General features: G+C 45.6%; 1 protein-coding gene across 1 annotated transcript in view; it reads right to left on the bottom strand.

The window, feature by feature from the left end:
• TEX11 (testis expressed 11) overlaps positions 1–25,701 on the bottom strand; it is a 270,524-nt gene that overhangs the window by 24,650 nt on the left and 220,173 nt on the right. The window contains exons 25-27 of the mRNA XM_063433451.1: positions 25,443–25,515; positions 24,437–24,586; positions 5,290–5,398 (exon numbers count right to left, since the gene is read on the bottom strand). Coding sequence (XP_063289521.1) covers positions 5,290–5,398; positions 24,437–24,586; positions 25,443–25,515 — 332 coding nt within the window. The remainder of the gene's footprint in view (positions 1–5,289; positions 5,399–24,436; positions 24,587–25,442; positions 25,516–25,701) is intronic.

Raw genomic sequence — 25,701 nt, 5'->3', positions numbered from 1 at the left:
AGATACACAGACACTCATGTACACAGATACACACAGACACACAAATACACACACACACTGACACAAAAGGACACGCAGAGACAGGAGGTGAGGGTGACAGTGTGGGAGGGAGTGTGTGTACTGGTAACAGTGTGGGGGGCAGTGTGAGAAAGGGTTACAGTGGGTGGGCAGGGGGAGAAAGGGTTACAGTGTGGGGGGGGCAGGGGGAGAAAAGGCGACAGTGGGGGGGCAGGGGGAGAAAAGGTTACAGTGTGGGGAGAAGGGCAGGGAGAGAAGGGGTTACAGTGGGGGGGTAGGCAGAGAAGGGGTTACAGTGGGGGGAGGGGGGCAGGGAGAGAAGGGGTTACAGTGGGGGTAGGCAGAGAATGGGTTACAGTGGGGGTAGGCAGAGAAGGGGTTACAGTGGGTAGGGTAGGCAGAGAAGGGGTTACAGTGGAGGGGTAGGCAGAGAAGGGGTTACAGTGGGGAGGGTAGGCAGAGAAGGGGTTAGAGTGGGGGGTAGGCAGAGAAGGGGTTAGAGTGGGGGGTAGGCAGAGAAGGGGTTACAGGGGGGGAGGGCAGGCAGAGAAGGGGTTACAGTGGAGGGGTAGGCAGAGAAGGGGTTACAGTGGGGAGGGTAGGCAGAGAAGGGGTTAGAGTGGGGGGTAGGCAGAGAAGGGGTTAGAGTGGGGGGGTAGGCAGAGAAGGGGTTACGGGGGGGGAGGGCAGGCAGAGAAGGGGTTACAGTGGGGGGAGGGCAGGCAGAGAAGGGGTTACAGGGGGGAGGGCAGGCAGAGTAGGCGTTACAGTGGGGGAGGGGGCAGGCAGAGAAGGGGTTACAGTGGGGGGAGGGGGGCAGGCAGAGAAGGGGTTACAGTGGGGGGGAGGAGGGCAGGCAGAGAAGGGGTTACATTGGGGGGAGGGGGGCAGAAATAGAAGGGGTTACATTGGGGGGAGGGGGGCAGGCAGAGAAGGGGTTACAGGGGGGAGGGGGGCAGAAAGAGAAGGGGTTACAGGGGGAGGAGGGGGCAGAGAAGGGGTTACAGTGGGTGGGGGGTGGGGGGTAGACAGAGAAGGGGTTACATTGGGGTGGGGGGGGGCATTGTTTGGGCTCTGTGCCCTACCTTCTTTAAACATCCCTGGTGGTCCAGTGTCTCCCTGGTGGTCCGTTGGGGTAACTCTCCGGTCTCGGCTCCGCCGGGTGCTGAGCTGCAGACAGTGTAATAAAAGTCTCGCGAGCTCCCTGAGTGTTGCCATGGTAATGCTCTGGGAGCTCGCGAGACTTTTATCACACGGTCTGCAGCTCTGCACCCGGCGGAGCTGCAGACCGGAGCTGCTGGGCAGACTGACTGGAGGGAGCCCGGCGGCATACAGGGCAAACCGCCGGGCTCCCTCCTGGTGTCAGTCTGCCTGACTGCAGGCGGCACTGGATGTGTGGGTCAGCGCGACCCACTGGGGATCGCCCTGCGACCCACCAGTGGGTCGCGACCCACACTTTGGGAACCACTGCTCTAGGTCAAGACATTGGAGGTTTCTGTGAGAGTGATGTTCAGATGGTGGTGCCAATTGGGTCTTAGGTATGCCAATGTCAAAAGTCAGCAGATTGTGGTCAGATAGAGGAAAAGGAATATTGGAGAGATTAGAGGCAGTACAGAAGTTGGTGAAGGCAAGATCAAGAGTGTTTCCTGCTGTATGGGTTGCTAAATTCGACCAAAGGAGGAGGTTACAGAGAGCAGACGAGAGGCATCAGTGCAATTAGGGTTATTGATTGGAATATTGAAATCCCCAAGTATAAGGGAAGGAGTGCTAGATGAGAGGAAGTGGGGAAGCCAGGAAGAAAAGTGCTCAATGAATAGTCTAGGATAACCGGGGGGGCGGTAGATGATAGCAATTCTTAAAGGAGAGGGTTTAAATAGGCGGACAGTGTGAACTTCAAAAGAAGAAAAGGATAGGGCAGGGGGAGTTATGATTGGTTGAAAGGTACATTGAGGGGAGAGAAGGATGCCTATGCCGCCTCCTTTACAGTTGAGTCTGGGAGTGTGAGAGAATTGTAGCCCACCAAAACATAAAGAGGCAGGAGTAGCGCTATCAGAGGGGGACAGCCAGGTCTCTGTAAGTGCAAGCAGTGTGAGTGAGTTTGAGATGAAAAAGTCGTGTATGGTTGTGGATTTTAAATTACTGCAGATGGAGCGGGCATTCCAGAGTGCACAATGAATTTTGGTAAGTGAGGGTAAAGGGCAGGGTATTGTGATGAGGTTTGTAGGGTTTCTGGTTGTCTTAATGTGTGTAGAGAAGGTGAAGGGCCCTGGATTGGGAGAGACATCACCAGCTGCTAGAAGTAGGATGAGAGAAAGTGACAGGAGGTGTGAATGGGTTTTGTGTGCATAGGGTCTAGGATGAGATCGATTGTGGGTTGGAGTGAGAGAGTAGAAAAATTAGTGTAAGGCATGAGATGAGAGAAGGGGGGAGTGTAGCAGAGAAGGGCATATGTAAATGTGGATGGGGGGATGAGTGAAGTGGGTGTAAGGAGAGATTTTTATACTGAGGGAGACCGAGGAAATAAAGAAGAGGAGAAAACAGATCATTGCTAAATTGTGAAAAATGAAAATTGGAGATAATTGGAATGTCAAGAGCAGGTGAAGGTAGGAAAAATGTGTTTTATGGTTTAAAAAAGTGCAGGAGTGTACTAATAAGAGGCAGGTTTTTTTTTTTTGTTTTTTTTTTTTAAGCTAACTAAAATGTAGGTGTGACAGACAATCTATAAATGTAATAATTATGGTAGAGAATCCATGGGTAAAACACCCTGCAACGCTTCACTATTCAGCATTTAACAAGAAAATAGGCATATGCTGTTTTTATCTACATATTATGAGAAAGCCTTTGACAGGTAGTAACCATTTCACAGATGGGATTTGGGATAGAGATCTGCTCTTGGATTGCATCTTTCTGTAGATGCCCAAACAGAAAGGCCTTATTGCTATGCAATGGTACCAGCTATGACTGCCTGTTACCTAGTCTTCTTTTTGCCTGTCTCTGGAACCTTTCCTGGAAGTGATAAATCAAAAAGTTTATGTTAGAGGATTCAGACATGGGGATTTGGAACACAAGGTGGCAGCATAGGCTGATTATATGCTTTTTGTTTTGTCAAAAAACATAGAATCTATCTCCTGGATATTATGGAGCACTTTCTAATTTGAAATGGAACACTACCAAATGTGAGGCAGTCAATATCACAATTCTACAAACTGAATTGGACCTTGGAAAATGAAATTCCCTTATATTTCTTGGTTCAGACAAATCTCAGTCTCTAAAATGAAATTTGTTTCCTGAACCATGTATCTGTTTCAGACAATCATGATTTACTTGCATCCTTGAGATTGACTGTGATCTCTTATGTGTGGAGGGGGAGAAATAATCCCATCTGAAACTCAATATTGTTTGCATCCTAAGGGTCCAAGATGCAGCATTATTTTGATTTTCACAAATATTTTTATGCTGCGGAGAGTCCTGAATTGGCATATGGCACATGACTCTGCATGAATATCCCTTTATCAGCTGCCTCAAGCCCTCTCCTACCCTTGACAAATAATGGCCTCCTACCCATGGGTTTATCAGAAAAGAGTCTAGCATTTGTGGGTTTGGGTATTAGGTCTAGTTGGGAGCAGATGGCATTAAACCACTCTAAGAGCTGGTAGGTGGAAGAAACTCTTCCGCAATGGAAACATTTCGCTATTCACAAACGCAGCATTATTTTTATCAGTCTCTGTCAGGAAAAAAGCAGGTACAGGAAACTTGCCATGGTCTTAGGATCAGTGTGTGGGGGATGCTAATCTGGAAATTATGTTACCTGGCCCTTATTTGATAATGTGGAGGGTGACCCTTTCCTGTTTAAACACAATTAGGAAATAATTCTGGATAAGCACCTCCCAGATAATCAATTAGCTTAAGGTCTTATCCTTCATCATTAAAGCCCACAAGCTCTCGATACCAGGAGGAAACCTATAAACTTTTGTCTTGTTGGTATTGTACTCCTAAAACACTTCACAAATTATTTTCTATCCATTTCTACTAACTGCTGGTTGTGTGGAGTGGAAATGGGTTCCATACAATATATATGGTGGGATTGCCTGTTTATTAAATCATTTTGGCAGATCGTCAGGGCTGCCCACACTGAAATAGTTGAGACACAACACTAGGTTGTCTCCATATCACTCTTCTTCCTATAACTAAATATAATAAATCTATTTTGAGACACTTGTTTAATACTGCTATGTCATTGGTGCCTGTCCCCTGGAAACACCCCAAAACATTCACTAAACAACAATGGCTACCCAGAGTGTAAGAAATTATGGCTTCTGAATCCTTGATCTATCCTCGGAAACTATCAGTATCTATATCTGTAATCTGTGGTCTGCTAGGTCGGTGCAGCTCCCTGCCTCCACCACTTCGGTGTCAGATAAGGATCTTTTATTAGCTCTCCTGAGCTAAGCACCGTCAGGATTAGCTCAGACAGAGAGCATGTGACTCTCTGTTAAGTAGTGAAGGCATGAGCGGGGTCTAGCGGAACCCAGATAAGACATTCAACCATGCTAAACGTTATTATTACGTACAATGGGGGACACCAGGGCATTCCTGTGGTTATAGTGCTCGGAGTATTATGCCTTTAATTAAACACATGTATAATTGCACAAATTGTCAATTAGTGTTGCTTTTTTTATGGGTTACTGCCAGCAATGTATTTCTAAGAATATGAGGAAAAATACCAACAACAACAACATCACTCTTACCTGACCCCAAGATGGCAGCAGCATTTAATAGTGGGTCTCCCTCTTCTGAGGAGAAATCTTTGGACATGGTGAGGGTTTAAGTGGAAAAAAAAAGGAATGAAGGAGTAAGGATTGACACAGAATTGCTAAGAGGGGAATCAGAATGGCACACAAAGGGTGTTTAAGGGGAGTAGGCAGGGGCACAAAAGGGGGTGAGTGGGTAAGCAGAGACGCAAATGGAATGAGTGGGTCAGAAAAGAAAATACCGGGTGCCAAATATCCAAGGTACACCTCTGAGGTTCACTATATAAGGCACTAGTCTATATGTGACAGCAAATACAATTACAAAGATTGAAAGATACCCTTATCAAATGCATGTCGCAGATAATGTGATGCTACAACCGGCTTTGCTGGTTTCCTTCCTGGAGGGTGTGTTTCTTACATCACTTCTATTTTATAGCATGTAAGCCAATTAACAGAAAATAAAAATTGATTAATATATTTTTACAACTTTATGAACCACCAACAACCCTTAGTTAGCTACCTAAACCTGGTGATGTCCATGGGGTCCTGTTTCTTGTGTAGAGATAGTGCTCCTTGCAGTGCACGCTTGCAAATAGTTGGGTAATAGGCTGGAGCCTCCATGGATAAGTCTTTGGAGAAACCAGAAAGCAATATAAGAAAAACAAAACATTATATGCAGGTAAATCCTAATAAAAACCATATAATATATCATGGTTGTGATATATTTGCAGAGTGATTCAAAATACAAACAGATGAATTTCACTGATCAGGAGTTTCTACACGAACGATCACCGATCAGTGAACTTAATCCCTGCTGGCCTTGGTATCCAGCTCCACGCCGACTGAGCGCAGGGATCGCCAGGTTAGCACAGCGAAGGCTTCCCCCTCCCAGTTGGAGATTTTACCGGAGCAGCCGCGGCCAATTTTGATTACCTTGGATCCATAACTGGTTACAAACTGTTGCACACTCTAAGCTGTATTGATTTCTTTTGTGTTTTTTTATAGACTGGGTTCATATTGAAGAATGAGCAGTTTAGCATTGTGCAGATAATCAGCCGTGCTTGTTTGGAACTGGCAAGAGTGTTTTACATTAATTGCAACTGTTTCTTTCCTCACATTTTGTATACATTGTATTTTATATTGTACATTTTCTTTTTGTATATGCCAAATGGAGTGTAGATTCAATTGATGTTGCAACAGTATTTAAATTTTTTAGTAGTTTACTTTATGTAGCTGTATCCTTAGCGTTGCATTAACTTTGGTTTTTCTATTTTGCTTATTAAAAGAAAGCCACTGGACTTTTTCTGTAGGGGCAAGCTATAGTTTACTTGTGGATCTCATTTGCTTTACAGTTACCTCTCCCTTTGTCCTTTTTTTTTTTTTTGGATAGCGCGATCTCTGTACATTTTGCCACTACTTTTTGTTTAGCTATCTCAATGTAAACTTATAATACATACAATTTGTGGATGACGTGAACATGATATTTTATATACAGTACGTCTGTACTTTACTCAAATTCATAATTTGTTTTAATTTGTCAGATTACATTCTAATTTGTCACAGGTGGAACTAGTTACAAAAGTAATCTCAAAAAGTATCAAACTGTTCATGAACTGTCGCACATTATTCCTGACTCTATAGTGGTAAAACACTATCTAGCCCCATGGCCTCACTAAATATAGTAAAATCTTACTATTTTCCAGTCTGCTGGTGCTGGCTTTGCCCTTACCTGCCTCCTTGGCTGACATCATCAGAAGTGATGCTTTCAGCCAATCACAATGCTTTCCCATAGGAAATAATTTGATTGGCTGAGATAGTCAATTCTGACGATCTCAGCCGAGGAATCATGCCAAGACGGAGCCAAATGCCACCCTGGACAATTAGCATCTCCTCATAGAGATGCATTGAATCAAAGCATTTCTATAAAGATAGTTCAGTGTCTCCATGCAAAGGGTGGAGTCACTGAATGGCAGTCACACTGTGCAGAACTGCCCCAGGAAACACCTCTAGTAGCCATCTGAGGAGTGGCCACTGGAGGTGTCGCTAGGCAGTAATGCAAAAACTGCAGTTTCTCTGAAAAAACAGTGTTTACTGCAAAAAGCCTGCAGGGACTGATTATATTCACCAAAACAAATATAACAAGCTGTAGTTGTTCTGGTGACTATAGTGTCCCTTTAACAACATTTAGTTACAGTGTGTATTTGTATAAAAACACTATATATAGAGATATCTCTCTATATAGTGTTTGCATACTTACTTTGGGCTGGAGGGTTGCCGTAGGAGGGGGGCGGGCATAGACAGCGTGCTGAGCTGTCAGTCAGCTCAGCTCGCGAGTGCACATATCTCGCACATGCGTTATAGAGCGCTCAGTTCTTTCATAGAGCGGCATTCAATGGCGCTCTATGAAGAAACTGATTGGTGCAGTGTGAGGCCGCACATGTGCACCAGAGCGCGATGACGCTTCTCAAAGAGAAGCGTCCTATTGGGCCCTGCGATTTCGTCATTTTTATGGAAAAGGGGGCGTGGCCTGGCGAGGAGCTTGGCGCTGGAACTGATGTAAGTTTTAATAATAAAAAAGGCTCAAATTTATTTTTTATTAGGGGTAAGTTCATATAAAAGCAAGAAAGAAGGTTAGGGGACCTGTCTTTCTTGCTTTTATATGTTGACTATAGTGATCCTTTAACCTCACCTGCCTGGACTAATCAAGAAGCTACAAAAGGCTACACCCAACTTACCAGATGGCCTTTACAATGAAGTTGATGCTCATCCTGAAAGACTTCAATTCCTGGCTCCTGTAAACGTTCCTGTGGACCTACGCTTCTATTCTGCTTACCAGCTTTATACCAACATGTTCCAAACCTGCCTAACCTACACTCGTATCCTGCTTTATCCTGCCAACAAGCTTTATACCGACCTGCTCCAAACCAGCCTAACGTACACTTCTACTCTGCTTTATCCTGCCAGTCATATTTACACCAACCTGCATAACACCAATCTGGACTTTGCCTCTAATATTGCAAGGTGTTATTTCTATACGTTATCAGTACTCCTTCCAAGAGGGGGCTGATTCACTAAAGTCTTCTTTCCTATTTTCCTGAAACCTTGTTGTTCCGTTCTGTTTTTTTATTTTATACTTGTCCCTCTATATTCAACCTATACTTTAATCTATAGGTTCTCTTATTATCTATCTACATTCTGTTTATTATCTATATAGGGCATATTGCCTAAACCTTTGTTTCTCTTATTTTCCTTCTCCATATTATTTAATTTATAAGATATCCTGCTGTTTTCTATTATGTCCAAACTTACCAATAAAGCCTCTTATGTTAACACTGGCCAAAGTCTCTTACCTGCTCAAGATCATGACAGATAATATGAAACATGCCTCTTTTTGTAACAATGCAAACATTAATGTTGAATGGTGAAGTTCATGTGAAATTTTTTATTATGTTTCTTGAAGTGGTTGCTATGGCATTTTAATGTTTCTTATCTGTGTTGTCTTTTTCTGTATTATTATCAAAACCAATAAAGATGATTTATAAATCAAAGGTCATCCGAGCGGGCAGACTCCACAAATTAATCAACAAATACTCATTAAGATCTTGAGATCTACAAGGCTCTTGGACTGTTAACAGGTCCTGCCACCTTACAAACAAAAATGACATGATTAATATGTGGAATTTTTATTTTGCTCTCCAGCAGAAACAAACTCCAACTTATTATCATTAATATTGGCATTTATATAGCGGTAACATATTCCGTAACACTTTACAATACTTTGAGAGGGGATATTTAACTATAAATAGGACAATTACCAAAAACAAAACAAAACTTACAGGAACGATAGGTTGAAGAGGGCCTTGCTCAAAAAAATTTACAGTCTATAGGAGGTGGGATATAAAACACAGTAGGACAGGAAATAGCAATGAAATAAGCTGGGAGTGAAGCAGAAATGGAGGAGAGAGCAAAGTGCTGCCCTTTAGGAGAGAGCAAAAGACAGGTATGTGAGTTAGAGGTTACTCTGGGAGGCCACAAGCTTTCCTAAAGAGATGGGTTTTAATGAACTTCTTAAATGATTGAAGACTAGGAGAGATTCTGATGGTTGTAGGCAGGCTATTCCATAGGAAGGGAGCAGCCCCCAAGAAGTCTTGCAAGCAGAAGCTGGCTGTACATATGCATGCAGCGGACAGCAGAAAGTCATGGGCAGAGCAGAGAGACCATGATATACCCAACATATATGTTAAAGACTCCTTACTGATGGCTGATGTCCAGGCCACTTAATGCCTTGATGGTGACCACTGTAACTTGTACAAGGACCATTTAAAGGCTTCGTAATCATTGCATAGAGTTTGCCCCAGGCATTAACTAACTGTGTACATTACTATGGCACAACATTGGGCACCTGGTGTGTATAAAACTAATGCTGGCAACTATACTCCATCTAAACCTGCTCAAGATTTCAGATTGCTGTGATAGGTTATCACAAAGATCAAACATAAGTGCGATAAGCAAGCAGGCACTCACCCTTAGCAGCAGATGAGCAATATTCACCCAAAACCTCACCAGTAATCTACATAAATATAGCTCCAAAACTCTGGATGATTATGTTAGATGTTAGATTTAACTCATCAGCATAAAGTTGGTTACTGGCTTGCTATTGAGGCTTGGTAGTACTTGCGAAGCAAAAACCAAGAAAGTTATGTGGGAAAAAATTGTGATTGAAAACCCCTTTCCACCGGAAGTCAGTGGATAGTCAATACAATGTTAAACAAAGATCTGCACACCAGTCAAGCCATAAGACTTGCTTTTCCCACAGAAATCACAAATGGGGAAAAAATGTGATTCCTTGTTAAACTAATTTGCATATGCCCACCCAGAATTCTTTTCGGTAGTAACATCACTGCAAATGTGTAATTTCTGTGGGAAAGGCAAATATTATAGCGTAATTGGTGTGCAGATCTTTGTTTAAAATTGTATTGACTATCCAATATATATATTTATTTTTAACTTGGAGCATTAAAAGTAAATTTTTATTTGAAGATTGAGTCCGTGGAGTGCTATCTATCTTTATTTTTATATATATATATATATATATATATATACGTCCCAGGTCCCAGCACTCAGTGCTCCCGGTCTTTTAATGCTCCGGTGCTGTCTCCAACCAAATTGTATACAATACCAGTAGAGAGCACTCAGGAGTCGTTCAAGGTAAATTTCATCTGTTGCTTTATTGAGCAATTACAAATTCACACAACGTTCCAGTCGACGTTTCAGTCTGTAAAATACTTTTTTCAAGACAATTGTGTATGTGAGATGGATACCTTATATACAAAAAATGCAGTGATCCTATTTGGAGGTGAACAGGTGAAATGTAACAACGTATCAGAGTGATGTCACTAATGACGTAAACATGTTTGAATTACATAATAAATTGAAGTTAACCCTATGTGTAACCGGTATGTGAAAAATACTCTTGTGTAGATAAGTCAGAAAGTAATAAAGGATAAATAACTATAAAAATAAAGTATATACAAATGTTTCAACCCTAACCAAGGGAACATAGATACATAGTACATATCGTCGTTAGCTAAATATTAACTCAATTATATAGCAAAATATAATGCTTCAAAATTACACTGACAATATTTTGCTATATAATTGAGTTAATATTTAGCTAACGACGATATGTACTATGTTCCTTTAACTAACTCTACAAATCACAATCCAAGGTGCTGGATTCTTCATGCCATTGCAAAATTGTAGTGAGAGGGAGAGACACTCTGTGCATATTTTAGGTACAAAATCATATGTTTGAGACATAGTGTGCCAAAAATAGTACTTGTATACATGATTCTGCATGAAGTGTGCATTAATGCACTAACGCTGCAAGCTCCATAATCAAGTAATTATGTAGCCTCTAAATTCTGTTTTTGGATTGATCATATAGTCACTGGAAGTGCAATTTGTGCTGGTGATTTTGGCTCTCGTGCTATTTCTTAAGGAATAGTTCCCAAAAAACTGTAAGATAACACTACAGGATGGAGAATTAACGCGGTTATCGCATATTTTAGGCCTAAACTGAAACATTTTTGACCTCAGCAATGTTGGTATAAAATTTCCTGTTCGTTGCTCCTTAATTCTCAATGTAGTGACTAACATCATATTTCATGATTGCACCTTATGTTCTTTGTATTCATTATTTGTATACTCAGAAGCAAATTTAGATTAAATGTTTTCATGTATGTAAGTTAATTTGTATTATTATCATTTTATTAATATCACTTGTAGCAAATATATATTTGGATTTATTGGTCTTTTGTTCCTTCTTTAATGACTACATATTTCATTAGTATAATTCATTTGTAAAATATGAGTTTACATGTGTAAATAATTCAAGGAAATAAAAGGCTCTGCTTAATTACAGTTGTCTGTTCTGATTAAACTTGCCTCAACTGATCTCCTTTTCCTAATTTAGAATTTGAATAAAGTATATGCAGTCTTGTAGCTGCTGAATACAGTCAGGGCTGGAATTATGGAAGTATGGGTGGTTCCACTGGACCCAGGTGGCACTTGAAAGGGGACAGCGTTTTACCACTCATGTTGGGTGGTATCTATTTCCAGCTGTTCAGGCCATGTGGCCAACCTTCTAGGTTTTTCAATCTGTACTTGCTCCTGCTAAATAGACCAGCTACTGGAACTATATGGTGGGTGAAATTGTGATGTCATGTGGCTGAGGAGAGATGTGCAGAGAAGCAATATGGTTGAAGGGGGATATGCAAAGCAAGGTTGTGGCTGGGGAGATACAGAGGTACTGTCAGAATCCTATCCTAACAACTAAGTTTATGTTTCATTTCTTCTTTATTTAATTACAATACCTGCCCTCCACCACTAGTGTCCTTCCTAACCACTAACTCTGAACTCTCCTTCATTATCCTCACCTGCCTGAACTAATGACATTCCTACGAAAGGCTACGCCCAGCTCAATACAGGGCCTTTACATTGAAGTTGTTGGTTTGCTTGAAAGACTTCAGATCCTGGCTTCTGTAATTATTCTGATGGACTTCCCTTCTTTATTATCTTCCTTTTGATACCAACCAGCTCCATAACAGCCTGAACTACTCGACAATTGAGCTTAATTTCCAACCTGATTCATCCCAGCCTGAACTACGCAACCAATCTGATTTATTTTACCTGCTTAATACTACTAACCTGCTTTTTCTTGCCATCCTGCTTTATACCTACCTGATCCTCACAACCGACCTGCTCTATACCAACCTGGACTTTGCTACAAACTACTATTTCAAGGTGTAATTTTTCTGCTTTATCAGTACTCCTTTCAGCAGGGGGCTGATTCCCTAAAGTCTACTTTACCTGTAATTGCTGAAAACTTTCTCTACTGTTTTGTTTTACTTGTTTCTCTAAACTATCTTACTTTCATCTATAGGTTTTCTACTAATTATTTATATCCTGTTTTATAACCTGTCTGGGGCATATTGCCTAAACTTCCATTTCTATTATTTTACCTTCTCACCTATAACTCAGTTTATAGGTTCTTATTTTCCTTCTCCCTATAATTTCAGTTATAGGATTTCCTGTTATTCTATTATGTCCCATCTCCGCAATAAAGCAATAATGTTAACTCCGGCCAAAGATTTATATCTGACCTGCTCAAGATCATGACAGGTAAAAGGGAAGATCATGATTGAGAGGAGATGTACACAGGAGATATGGCTGAGGTGAAATGCACATGGGAGGATTATGGCTAAGAGGTGATGTACAAGAAAGGGATGTATCTGGTGGGTATGAATTGGTGGTAAGAGCTTTGGGGATCAAGGGCAGCAATGAGTCACTGATTCCAGGCAGCACAATGTCTTGGACGAGCACTGAGTACAACTATCAATAGGCTCTTTCTTACAACCAACGTAAGGGGCTATTTTATTACAACTAAGAAATTTCTTTGCATGCAAGTCATAGTAAAAATTCTTAATACACAAATCTTTAAGATGTGCCACATCAGAAAGTCAGTAGCCAAAATGCTTGAGTTGCCCATTCCAATGCATTTTGTGGAGACAAAACATAATATAACTCAACTTAAATTTCAAATCATGGAACATGTAGAACAAAGCTCTAGACGAGGGGACAGATTAAAAAGATTGCTATTTAGAGAAGCATATTGGATTAGAGAATTAGAATCCCTAACACCTAGGGGACTTAACCAAAAATATGACCTCAATCCGTTTATTTAAAATTTAAATTTATCTTCAAGTTTAGTTTTTGTTGTTTTTAAGTTTTAATTAATTTTAATTTGTATTTTACAGATCATTTTCACAGATCATTATCTGTGTGGGCTGTGCTGGTTAACACTTTATCGAGCACATACTTTACATGTTTCTCACCATGAATTTTTGAATATGCGAAAGCAGTTGAATATGTAATAGGGGATAGGCCAGACCCAAGTTAGATTTCTTGGTTCTTGCTTGTCCCTTGATGTATTACTAATGGTCATCTTGTTTTGAATATAAATAGGGATTATTGTATACTATGATTTGATATTATTATCTCTCAGTGTTATGTCAAATTTATCGAAATTTAGTATCTTTTGAATCAATTTATGCTGACCCTAATGGATCAATAAATTAGAAATGTCATTTATAAATATAGAATTTTGAAAATATAATTGTTGAATGAGGTTGAATTGTATGACCTCTTTTTTTGAAAAAAAATAGTTCATAGTTGGAGTGACAATTACATTTTACATGATGGATAGTGTCCACTGGGAGATTATATGTCGATCATTTTTTCACTATCATTATTTGAATATTTGAATTTGTTTAGGATGATAACCTTAAATTTATTTATTCATTGCTATTTACTTTATTGTATGATTATATTATTTATTTTTTGATATTCACTATATTGTATTATTATATTAATTTGATATATTTTTTTAGAACATCTTTATTATGGAAATCATGATTTAGTTATTAAATCAATATTGATATGCCCTTTTACCGTGTTTCTCCGAAAATAAGACTCTCTCCCTCCCTGTAATATTATCCCCCCTCCCTCCCTCCCTGTAATATTATCCCCCCTCCCTCCCTCCCTGTAATATTATCCCCCCCTTCCTCCCTCCTTGTAATACTCTTCCCCCCTCCCTCCCTCCCTGTAATACTCCCCCCTCCCTCCTTGTAATACTCCCCCCTCCCTCCTTGTAATACTCCCCCCTCCCTCCCTGTAATACTCCCCCCTCCCTCCCTGTAATACTCCCCACCCCCTCCCTCCCTGTAATACTCCCCACCCCCTCCCTCCCTGTAATACTCCCCACCCCCTCCCTCCCTGTAATACTCCCCACCCCCTCCCTCCCTGTAATACTCCCCACCCCCTCCCTCCCTGTAATACTCCCCACCCCCTCCCTCCCTGTAATACTCCCCACCCCCTCCCTCCCTGTAATACTCCCCACCCCCTCCCTCCCTGTAATACTCCCCACCCCCCTCCCTGTAATACTCCCCACCCCCCTCCCTGTAATACTCCCCACCCCCCTCCCTGTAATACTCCCCACCCCCCTCCCTGTAATACTCCCCACCCCCCTCCCTGTAATACTCCCCACCCCCCTCCCTGTAATACTCCCCACCCCCCTCCCTGTAATACTCTCCACCCCCCTCCCTGTAATACTCTCCACCCCCTCCCTGTAATACTCTCCCCCTCCCTCCCTGTAATACTCTCCCCCTCCCTCCCTGTAATACTCTCCCCCTCCCTCCCTGTAATATTCTCCCCCCTCCCTCCCTGTAATATTCTCCCCCCTCCCTCCCTGTAATATTCTCCCCCCTCCCTCCCTGTAATATTCTCCCCCCTCCCTCCCTGTAATATTCTCCCCCTCCCTCCCTGTAATATTCTCCCCCTCCCTCCCTGTAATATTCTCCCCCTCCCTCCCTGTAATACTCTCCCCCCTCCCTCCCTGTAATACTCTCCCCCCTCCCTCCCTCCCTGTAATACTCTCCCCCCTCCCTCCCTCCCTGTAATACTCTCCCCCCTCCCTCCCTCCCTGTAATACTCTCCCCCCTCCCTCCCTCCCTGTAATATTCTCCCCCCTCCCTCCCTCCCTCCCTGTAATATTCTCCCCTCCTCCCTCCCTCCCTGTAATATTCTCCCCTCCTCCCTCCCTGTAATATTCTCCCCTCCTCCCTCCCTCCCTGTAATATTATCCCCCCCTCCCTCCCTGTAATACTCTCCCCCCTCCCTCCCTGTAATACTCTCCCCCCTCCCTCCCTCCCTGTAATACTCTCCCCCCTCCCTCCCTCCCTGTAATACTCTCCCCCCTCCCTCCCTCCCTGTAATACTCTCCCCCCTCCCTCCCTCCCTGTAATATTCTCCCCCCTCCCTCCCTCCCTCCCTGTAATATTCTCCCCTCCTCCCTCCCTCCCTGTAATATTCTCCCCTCCTCCCTCCCTGTAATATTCTCCCCTCCTCCCTCCCTCCCTGTAATATTATCCCCCCCTCCCTCCCTGTAATACTCCCCCCTCCTCCCTCCCTCCCTTTAATAATATCCCCCCTCCCTCCCTCCTTGTAATACTCTCCCCCCTCCCTCCCTCCCTGTAATACTCCCCCTCCCTCCCTGTAATATTCCCCCCCTCCCTCCTTGTAATACTCCCCCCCCCTCCTTGTAATACTCCCCCCCTCCTTGTAATACTCCCCCCTCCCTCCCTGTAATACTCCCCACCCCCTCCCTCCCTGTAATACTCCCCACCCCCTCCCTCCCTGTAATACTCCCCACCCCCTCCCTCCCTGTAATACTCCCCACCCCCCTCCCTGTAATACTCCCCACCCCCCTCCCTGTAATACTCTCCACCCCTTCCCTGTAATACTCTCCACCCCCTCCCTGTAATACTCTCCCCCTCCCTCCCTGTAATACTCTCCCCCTCCCTCCCTGTAATATTCTCCCCCCTCCCTCCCTGTAATATTCTCCCCCCTCCCTCCCTGTAATACTCTCCCCCCTCCCTCCCTGTAATACTCTCCCCCCGCCCTCCCTGTAATACTCTCCCCCCTCCCTCCCTGTAATACTCTCCCCCCTCCCTCCCTCCCTGTAATATTCTCCCCCCTCCCTCCCTCCCTGTAATATTCTCCCTCCCTGTAATATTCTCCCCTCCTCCCTCCCTCCCTGTAATATTCTCCCCTCCTCCCTCCCTCCCTGTAATATTCTCCCCTCCTCCCTCCCTCCCTGTAATATTATCCCCCCTCCCTCCCTGTAATACTCCCCCCTCCTCCCTCCCTCCCTCCCTTTAATAATATCCCCCCTCCCTCCCTCCTTGTAATACTCTCCCCCCTCCCTCCCTCCCTGTAATACTCCCCCTCCCTCCCTGTAATATTCCCCCCCTCCCTCCTTGTAATACTCCCCCCCCCTCCTTGTAATACTCCCCCCCCTCCTTGTAATACTCCCCCCCCCCTTGTAATACTCCCCCCTCCCTCCTTGTAATACTCCTCCCTCCCTCCCTGTAATACTCCCCACCCCCCCTGTAATACTCCCCCCTCCCTCCCTGTAATACTCCCCCCTCCCTCCCTGTAATACTCCCCCCCTCCCTCCCTGTAATACTCTCCCCCCTCCCTCCCTGTAATACTCTCCCCCCTCCCTCCCTGTAATACTCTCCCCCTCCCTCCCTGTAATACTCTCCCCCCTCCCTCCCTCCCTGTAATACTCTCCCCCCTCCCTCCCTCCCTGTAATATTCTCCCCCCTCCCTCCCTGTAATATTCTCCCCTCCTCCCTCCCTCCCTCCCTGTAATACTCTCCCCCCTCCCTCCCTGTAATACTCTCCCCCCTCCCTCCCTGTAATACTCTCCCCCTCCCTCCCTGTAATATTCTCCCCCCTCCCTCCCTCCCTGTAATACTCTCCCCCCTCCCTCCCTCCCTGTAATATTCTCCCCCCTCCCTCCCTCCCTGTAATATTCTCCCCTCCTCCCTCCCTGTAATATTCTCCCCTCCTCCCTCCCTCCCTGTAATATTATCCCCCCCTCCCTCCCTGTAATACTCCCCCCTCCTCCCTCCCTCCCTTTAATAATATCCCCCCTCCCTCCCTCCCTCCTTGTAATACTCTCCCCCCTCCCTCCCTCCCTGTAATACTCCCCCTCCCTCCCTGTAATACTCCCCCTCCCTCCCTGTAATACTCCCCCTCCCTCCCTGTAATATTCCCCCCCTCCCTCCTTGTAATACTCCCCCCCCCTCCTTGTAATACTCCCCCCTCCCTCCTTGTAATACTCCCCCCTCCCTCCTTGTAATACTTCCCCCTCCCTCCTTGTAATACTTCCCACCCCCTCCCTCCCTGTAATACTCCCCACCCCCTCCCTCCCTGTAATACTCCCCACCCCCTCCCTCCCTGTAATACTCCCCACCCCCTCCCTCCCTGTAATACTCCCCACCCCCTCCCTCCCTGTAATACTCCCCACCCCCTCCCTCCCTGTAATACTCCCCACCCCCTCCCTCCCTGTAATACTCCCCACCCCCTCCCTCCCTGTAATACTCCCCACCCCCTCCCTCCCTGTAATACTCCCCACCCCCTCCCTCCCTGTAATACTCCCCACCCCTCCCTCCCTGTAATACTCCCCACCCCCTCCCTCCCTGTAATACTCCCCACCCCCTCCCTGTAATACTCCCCACCCCCCTCCCTGTAATACTCCCCACCCCCCTCCCTGTAATACTCCCCCCTCCCTCCCTGTAATACTCCCCACCCCCCTCCCTGTAATACTCCCCACCCCCCTCCCTGTAATACTCCCCACCCCCTCCCTGTAATACTCTCCACCCCCTCCCTGTAATACTCTCCACCCCCTCCCTGTAATACTCTCCACCCCCCTCCCTGTAATACTCTCCCCCTCCCTCCCTGTAATACTCTCCCCCTCCCTCCCTGTAATACTCTCCCCCTCCCTCCCTGTAATATTCTCCCCCCTCCCTCCCTGTAATATTCTCCCCCCTCCCTCCCTGTAATATTCTCCCCCCTCCCTCCCTGTAATATTCTCCCCCCTCCCTCCCTGTAATATTCTCCCCCCTCCCTCCCTGTAATACTCTCCCCCCTCCCTCCCTGTAATACTCTCCCCCCTCCCTCCCTGTAATACTCTCCCCCCTCCCTCCCTGTAATACTCTCCCCCCTCCCTCCCTCCCTCCCTGTAATACTCTCCTCCCTCCCTCCCTCCCTGTAATACTCTCCCCCCTCCCTCCCTCCCTCCCTGTAATATTCTCCCCTCCTCCCCTCCTCCCTCCCTCCCTGTAATATTCTCCCCTCCTCCCTCCCTCCCTGTAATATTATCCCCCCTCCCTCCCTGTAATACTCCCCCCTCCTCCCTCCCTCCCTCCCTTTAATAATATCCCCCCTCCCTCCCTCCTTGTAATACTCTCCCCCCTCCCTCCCTCCCTGTAATACTCCCCCTCCCTCCCTGTAATACTCCCCCTCCCTCCCTGTAATAATCCCCCCCTCCCTCCTTGTAATACTCTCCTCCCTCCCTCCTTGTAATACTCCTCCCTCCCTCCTTGTAATACTCCTCCCTCCCTCCCTGTAATACTCCCCCCTCCCTGTAATACTCCCCCCCTCCCTCCCTGTAATACTCTCCCCCCTCCCTCCCTGTAATACTCTCCCCCCTCCCTCCCTGTAATACTCTCCCCCCTCCCTCCCTGTAATACTCTCCCCCCTCCCTCCCTGTAATACTCTCCCCCCTCCCTCCCTGTAATACTCTCCCCCTCCCTCCCTGTAATACTCTCCCCCCTCCCTCCCTGTAATACTCTCCCCCCTCCCTCCCTGTAATACTCTCCCCCCTCCCTCCCTCCCTCCCTGTAATACTCTCCCCCCTCCCTCCCTCCCTGTAATATTCTCCCCCCTCCCTCCCTCCCTCCCTGTAATATTCTCCCCTCCTCCCTCCCTCCCTGTAATATTCTCCCCTCCTCCCTCCCTCCCTGTAATATTCTCCCCTCCTCCCTCCCTCCCTGTAATATTATCCCCCCCTCCCTCCCTGTAATACTCCCCCCTCCTCCCTCCCTCCCTTTAATAATATCCCCCCTCCCTCCCTCCTTGTAATACTCTCCCCCCTCCCTCCATCCCTGTAATACTCCCCCTCCCTCCCTGTAATATTCCCCCCCTCCCTCCTTGTAATACTCCCCCCCTTCCTTGTAATACTCCCCCCCCTCCTTGTAATACTCCCCCCCCCTTGTAATACTCCCCCCTCCCTCCTTGTAATACTCCCCACCCCCCTGTAATACTCCCCCCCTCCCTGTAATACTCCCCCCCTCCCTGTAATACTCTCCCCCCTCCCTCCCTGTAATACTCTCCCCTCTCCCTCCCTGTAATACTCTCCCCTCTCCCTCCCTGTAATACTCTCCCCCCTCCCTCCCTGTAATACTCTCCCCCCTCCCTCCCTGTAATACTCTCCCCCTCCCTCCCTGTAATATTTTCCCCCCTCCCTCCCTGTAATATTCTCCCCCCTCCCTCCCTGTAATACTCTCCCCCCTCCCTCCCTGTAATACTCTCCCCCCTCCCTCCCTGTAATACTCTCCCCCCTCCCTCCCTGTAATACTCTCCCCCCTCCCTCCCTGTAATATTTTCCCCCCTCCCTCCCTGTAATACTCTCCCCCTCCCTCCCTCCCTCCCTCCCTGTAATATTCTCCCCCCTCCCTCCCTCCCTGTAATATTCTCCCCCCTCCCTCCCTCCCTGTAATATTCTCCCCCCTCCCTCCCTCCCTGTAATATTCTCCCCCCTCCCTCCCTCCCTGTAATATTCTCCCCCCTCCCTCCCTCCCTGTAATATTCTCCCCCCTCCCTCCCTCCCTGTAATATTCTCCCCCCTCCCTCCCTCCCTGTAATATTCTCCCCCTCCCTCCCTCCCTGTAATATTCTCCCCCCTCCCTCCCTCCCTGTAATATTCTCCCCCCTCCCTCCCTCCCTGTAATATTCTCCCCCCTCCCTCCCTGTAATACTCTCCCCCCTCCCTCCCTGTAATACTCTCCCCCCTCCCTCCCTGTAATACTCTCCTCCCTCCCTCCCTCCCTGTAATACTCTCCCCCTCCCTCCCTCCCTGTAATACTCTCCCCCTCCCTCCCTCCCTGTAATACTCTCCCCCTCCCTCCCTCCCTGTAATACTCTCCCCCCTCCCTCCCTCCCTCCCTGTAATATTCTCCCCTCCTCCCTCCCTCCCTGTAATATTCTCCCCTCCTCCCTCCCTCCCTGTAATATTATCCCCCCTCCCTCCCTGTAATACTCCCCCCTCCTCCCTCCCTCCCTCCCTTTAATAATATCCCCCCTCCCTCCCTCCTTGTAATACTCTCCCCCCTCCCTCCCTCCCTGTAATACTCCCCCTCCCTCCCTGTAATAATCCCCCCCTCCCTCCTTGTAATACTCTCCTCCCTCCCTCCTTGTAATACTCCTCCCTCCCTCCTTGTAATACTCCTCCCTCCCTCCCTGTAATACTCCCTCCCTCCCTGTAATACTCCCCCCTCCCTGTAATACTCCCCCCCTCCCTCCCTGTAATACTCTCCCCCCTCCCTCCCTGTAATACTCTCCCCCCTCCCTCCCTGTAATACTCTCCCCCCTCCCTCCCTGTAATACTCTCCCCCTCCCTCCCTGTAATACTCTCCCCCCTCCCTCCCTGTAATACTCTCCCCCCTCCCTCCCTGTAATACTCTCCCCCCTCCCTCCCTCCCTCCCTGTAATACTCTCCCCCGTCCCTCCCTCCCTGTAATATTCTCCCCCCTCCCTCCCTCCCTCCCTGTAATATTCTCCCCCCTCCCTCCCTCCCTCCCTGTAATATTCTCCCCTCCTCCCTCCCTCCCTGTAATATTCTCCCCTCCTCCCTCCCTCCCTGTAATATTATCCCCCCCTCCCTCCCTGTAATACTCCCCCCTCCTCCCTCCCTCCCTTTAATAATATCCCCCCTCCCTCCCTCCTTGTAATACTCTCCCCCCTCCCTCCCTCCCTGTAATACTCCCCCTCCCTCCCTGTAATATTCCCCCCCTCCCTCCTTGTAATACTCCCCCCCTTCCTTGTAATACTCCCCCCCCTCCTTGTAATACTCCCCCCCTTGTAATACTCCCCCCTCCCCCCTTGTAATACTCCCCCCTCCCTCCTTGTAATACTCCCCACCCCCCCTGTAATACTCCCCCCCTCCCTGTAATACTCCCCACCCCCTCCCTGTAATACTCTCCCCCCTCCCTCCCTGTAATACTCTCCCCCCTCCCTCCCTGTAATACTCTCCCCCCTCCCTCCCTGTAATACTCTCCCCTCTCCCTCCCTGTAATACTCTCCCCTCTCCCTCCCTGTAATACTCTCCCCCCTCCCTCCCTGTAATATTTTCCCCCCTCCCTCCCTGTAATACTCTCCCCCTCCCTCCCTCCCTCCCTGTAATATTCTCCCCCCTCCCTCCCTCCCTGTAATATTCTCCCCACTCCCTCCCTCCCTGTAATATTCTCCCCCCTCCCTCCCTCCCTGTAATATTCTCCCCCCTCCCTCCCTCCCTGTAATATTCTCCCCCCTCACTCCCTCCCTGTAATATTCTCCCCCCTCACTCCCTCCCTGTAATACTCCCCCCCCCCCCCCCCCCCCCCAATCTTCTCCTCACCTCCCCTGTAGCGTGGCCGAGCTCCTCTCCGGTCTGCGACCCGGCTGGACTGACCTGGAAGTGCACACTCAGTGTGCACTTCCTGTCAGTCCGGGCGGGTCGCGGACCGGAGAGGAGCTCAGCCACGCTACAGGGAAGGGGAGGTGAGGCAGTGCGGCAGCCCTCTGAGCGCTCTATAGAGCGCTCAGGCGGCTGAGGCATTTAAAGGGCCGGCAGGCGCCGGCCCTGCCTAGGTCTTATTTTCGGGGTAGGGCTTATATTGCAGCCCACCCCGAAAATTCAGCTAGGGCTTATTTTCGGGGTAGGGCGTATTTTCGGGGAAACACGGGTATATCATACATGATCTACAATCACTTTCTGTGTAATTTATAAAAATATATATTTATTCAAAGATGTATATATTATCCATGATTGGGGTTGTCATTTAAGGCATGAATTAATTTAGCCATTCTATTTATAGAAAAAAATTTAATCAGCCAGTTTTTAATTGGCTAAATATATTTGAATTTACAAGTTGTGTCTATACATATAAGATATAAATACTAATATATAGTCATAGACTGTTTTGGTCTATGCTTTGCGATATTCGTTTGTTATTGTACATCATCTTTGCGCATGATTGCGGGTCTATATTGTGAGGTTCTGCTCGGAGAGTTTTCTTTTTGTCATGATGGTTAGTGCTGCCCATGCGCGGAGAGAGTGTGTCTGTGTACGCATGCGCTTGTTGTATGCGATCACGATCCGGTATTTCCGGGTCAGGTGATCAGCAGTTTCAGCTATGTTTTATTGGTTGAGGATGATCACATGACTTATTTAATTTGATCGGACCCGGAAATGTGAGTATTTGGCGGTGCTTTTGAACCTCAATCATTACAATTAATTAAAAGTTATTAGACACAACTTGTTTATGGTTAAACAATTCAACCTAATGATTAAATAAACTTAGATCTTATTGGCTAGGTTGCTCTGTGCTTTTAGACACCCCTAATATATGTGATAATCATTGGAGAGACAATTATGTGTGGTCCATATGGTTATTATTATTAATTGATTATGGGAGTAAATTGGATGTTATTTCACATGTTTTTTTCACTTTCTAAATGATGTCATGCACCTATATATTGTGCATTTTGTATGTGCTGTATTAGCTTGATAAAGACCCTCAGGGGTTGAAACGTTGCTGTGTAGTTTCTGGTTCGAATAAAATTGCCTATTTATCTGGAATTCGTTGGAGTGCCTGGATTACTTTCTACATTTATACTTCATACTTTTGGTCCATTTTGTACTGGGACTTTTCCATTGGAGCACCCTGGATTCTAAGACAGATGGGTTGAGTGCACTTCCACCTTCTATTACATATTAATCAAAAGGAACACAACTGTGCCGACACAGAGAGATTAGTGTAGTTGTAGTATGTTAGAGGAACACTTCTAGTGGTTAATTGGGTTATGCCACTACAAAGCTATTTTGTAGTCTAGGTGTCTATGAGGAGCAGATATTTTATCATCCTGTTGTCCACTGATTTGAATCACAGAACAATAATACCTTTAATTTGTATATGCGGGTTGTATTTCAGAGATCTGCTGTAAAATATCAGATATCCATTTTCAATCTTTTTTTTAATCCCTAAAGAAGGTTCTTGCAAGATATAATGCCCACACAATAAAGAGAAACAACATACCGTATATACTCGAGTATAAGCCGACCCGAATATAAGCCGAGGCCCCTAATTTTACCCCCAAAAAATGGGAAAACTTATTGACTCGAGTATAAGACTAGGGTGGAAAATGCAGCAGCTACTGGTAAATTTCTAAGTAAAATTAGATCCTAAAAAAAATATATTAATTGAATATTTATTTGCAGTGTGTGTATGAGTGCAGCGTGTGTGTATGTGTATGTGTGTGTGTGTGTGTGTGTGTGTGTGTGTGTGTTGCAGAGCCTTGGTGGGGGGTGGGCAATTTATTTTTTATTTTTTTTATTATTAAAATGTTTTAATTATTATTTATTATTTTTTATTTAATTTCATTACTATTATTTTTGTATTATTTAATTTTATTATTATTAATATATATTTTTTTTCGTCCCCCCTCCCTGCTTGATATATGGCAGGGAGGGGGGCTCTCCGTCCGTGGTGGTCCAGCATTGGCAGTTCAGTGGGGGGGAGAGGGGGGCTGGCAGAGAGTTTACTTACCTGTCCTGCAGCTCCTGTCAGCTCCCTTCTCCTCCGCGCCGTCAGTTCAGCTCTTCTGTCAGCTCACACTCTAAGTCTCGCGAGAGCCGCGGCTCTCGCGAGACTTACACTGGGAGCTGACCGAGGTGCTGAACGGACGGCGCGGAGGAGAAGGGAGCTGACAGGAGCTGCAGGACAGGTAAGTTAAAGCTCTGCCAGCCCCCACAGCCCCTGTCTGTATTATGGCAATGTAAATTGCCATAATACAGACTATTGACTCGAGTATAAGCCGAGTTGGGGTTTTTCAGCACAAAAAATGTGCTGATAAACTCTGCTTATACTCGAGTATATACGGTAGTTATTAAAAAAATAAAAAAAAAATAAGCTAAACAAATAATGATATGTTAGTTGACAGACACTTTGAATTATTTAAAATGTTACTATTTCTAGTCCCTTCTTTATTGTTATTATTTTACAATTGGTTGTATAATTAAATACAATCCAAGGCTACATGTCAAAGACCACCACACTGCATAAACATTTTAAACATTAACCACTCTCACAGAAAACATTTCATAGACATTAACTTGATTGAACCCTCTTACACCATTATGACATTTTGCATTCCATACTGATTGACTATTCTCAAATAAACACTTTTCCACTGTGACATCACTCGTTCTGACATTACATACACACAAGATTGTGGTTCTATGGTATTATGTGAAATGTCATGTAAAAAGCAAGCTTGGTGAGGTGAGATATATGTAAACAAGCAAACATGTATTGAAAAATAATGCCTATAATTGCAATCTCATAACATAGCATCTAAATTACATCTAATATGTTGTGTACCGCATGGTGTACTAAGTCACAGGCTGACCATACCTTCACCTGTGCCCAGTAACTTACGTGCAATGGTTTCCAAAGTCTTGAGGTTAAGCATGGGAAGCTCCCACACAGCTTCTACCACGGTTTCCAACCTTGGGTCATTTAATTTGGCACGGATTTCAAATTCATAGAGAAGTAAAAGTACCTCTGTGGGATCTTGAGAAAAATCCCCTGTGGAGTGGGAAGAAAGAGGTGACCGTGATTCACTATAAAAAAAACAAAAAAACCATACATAGGGAGACACAGTATTTTTTGTTTTTAAGGGTTTGGACAGTGTTAGATCTAGGATTAAGTAGGACTAAGGGGCTTTTTAGCCAGAGGAGTTATAGTCCACACCATGTTAAACACATGTATCCCTTAACTCCAAGTCCTCCTTATCCTTCAGCCCTCCAATTCACAATATCAATCAGTAACAATTACTGGTAATTAACCGTGAATTTAAAATTATATGGCAAAATAGCCCGACTACAAACATAGCTGATTTTGAGAATTTTTTTTTAATTCTCATTTACATTAGGTATTGCTAGACTACTGCCTCAGTTCAGATTCTTGTATGTTATATAAAATGAGTGGCTTTGTGACCAACCCCAATTGCTCTCACAATGCCTAATCTCATGTTTACTGCAAGTAAGCATATCTGACGTTCGTATTCACACATGTATGGTCCACTCGTTTCGTTTAACTCAGTGAGATTCTACATTTTAGCTGATGCTATGGAACTGTATTCTGTGAAATATCTGATATTACCACTCAATAAAAAAGTGGATTAAAAAAACAATGTGAAAGTCACTTTGAATTCACAACAATTCGCACTTTAGTAAAAAGCCCAGTAAGTCCCTCTGTAGCCTCTACAATCTGTAACCTGCAGTCCCTTTTTTTCTGCAGTGGTTTAATAGCACAGCAGTCATATGACCACAATGTCATTAGCGTGTTACCTAATTTATCGAGGACTTTTTAACTTTTTTTTTTAAAGCACACGGACTGCAAAAGGTGACTTGATGTGCATAGGACAGTGAGAAGAGCATACCTGTGGACTGCAGCACTCTCCAGATCTCCTGACACAGCTGAATATGATTTAGTGACTTGGTAAGTAGCCCAACCTGTACAGTGCAAATAACTAATGAGTCTGGAGGTCTATAAATATTTACAGCACATCAATGATATCAAAATAATGATTTATAACATAAAATAAATCATGATGAGATTAATGCTTTAGAGGCACCACTAGGGGAAGTGTGTAGGCCATTATATGGTTTCCTTAAGCCATGTGCTTCTTGCAGTGAGAT

This window comes from Pelobates fuscus, chromosome 9 (genome assembly GCF_036172605.1).
Source record: "Pelobates fuscus isolate aPelFus1 chromosome 9, aPelFus1.pri, whole genome shotgun sequence".
NCBI classification, from domain to species: Eukaryota; Metazoa; Chordata; class Amphibia; order Anura; family Pelobatidae; genus Pelobates; species Pelobates fuscus.
The sequence above is the reverse complement of the archived record's forward strand: the minus strand, read 5'-3'. Positions and strand labels throughout refer to the sequence as shown.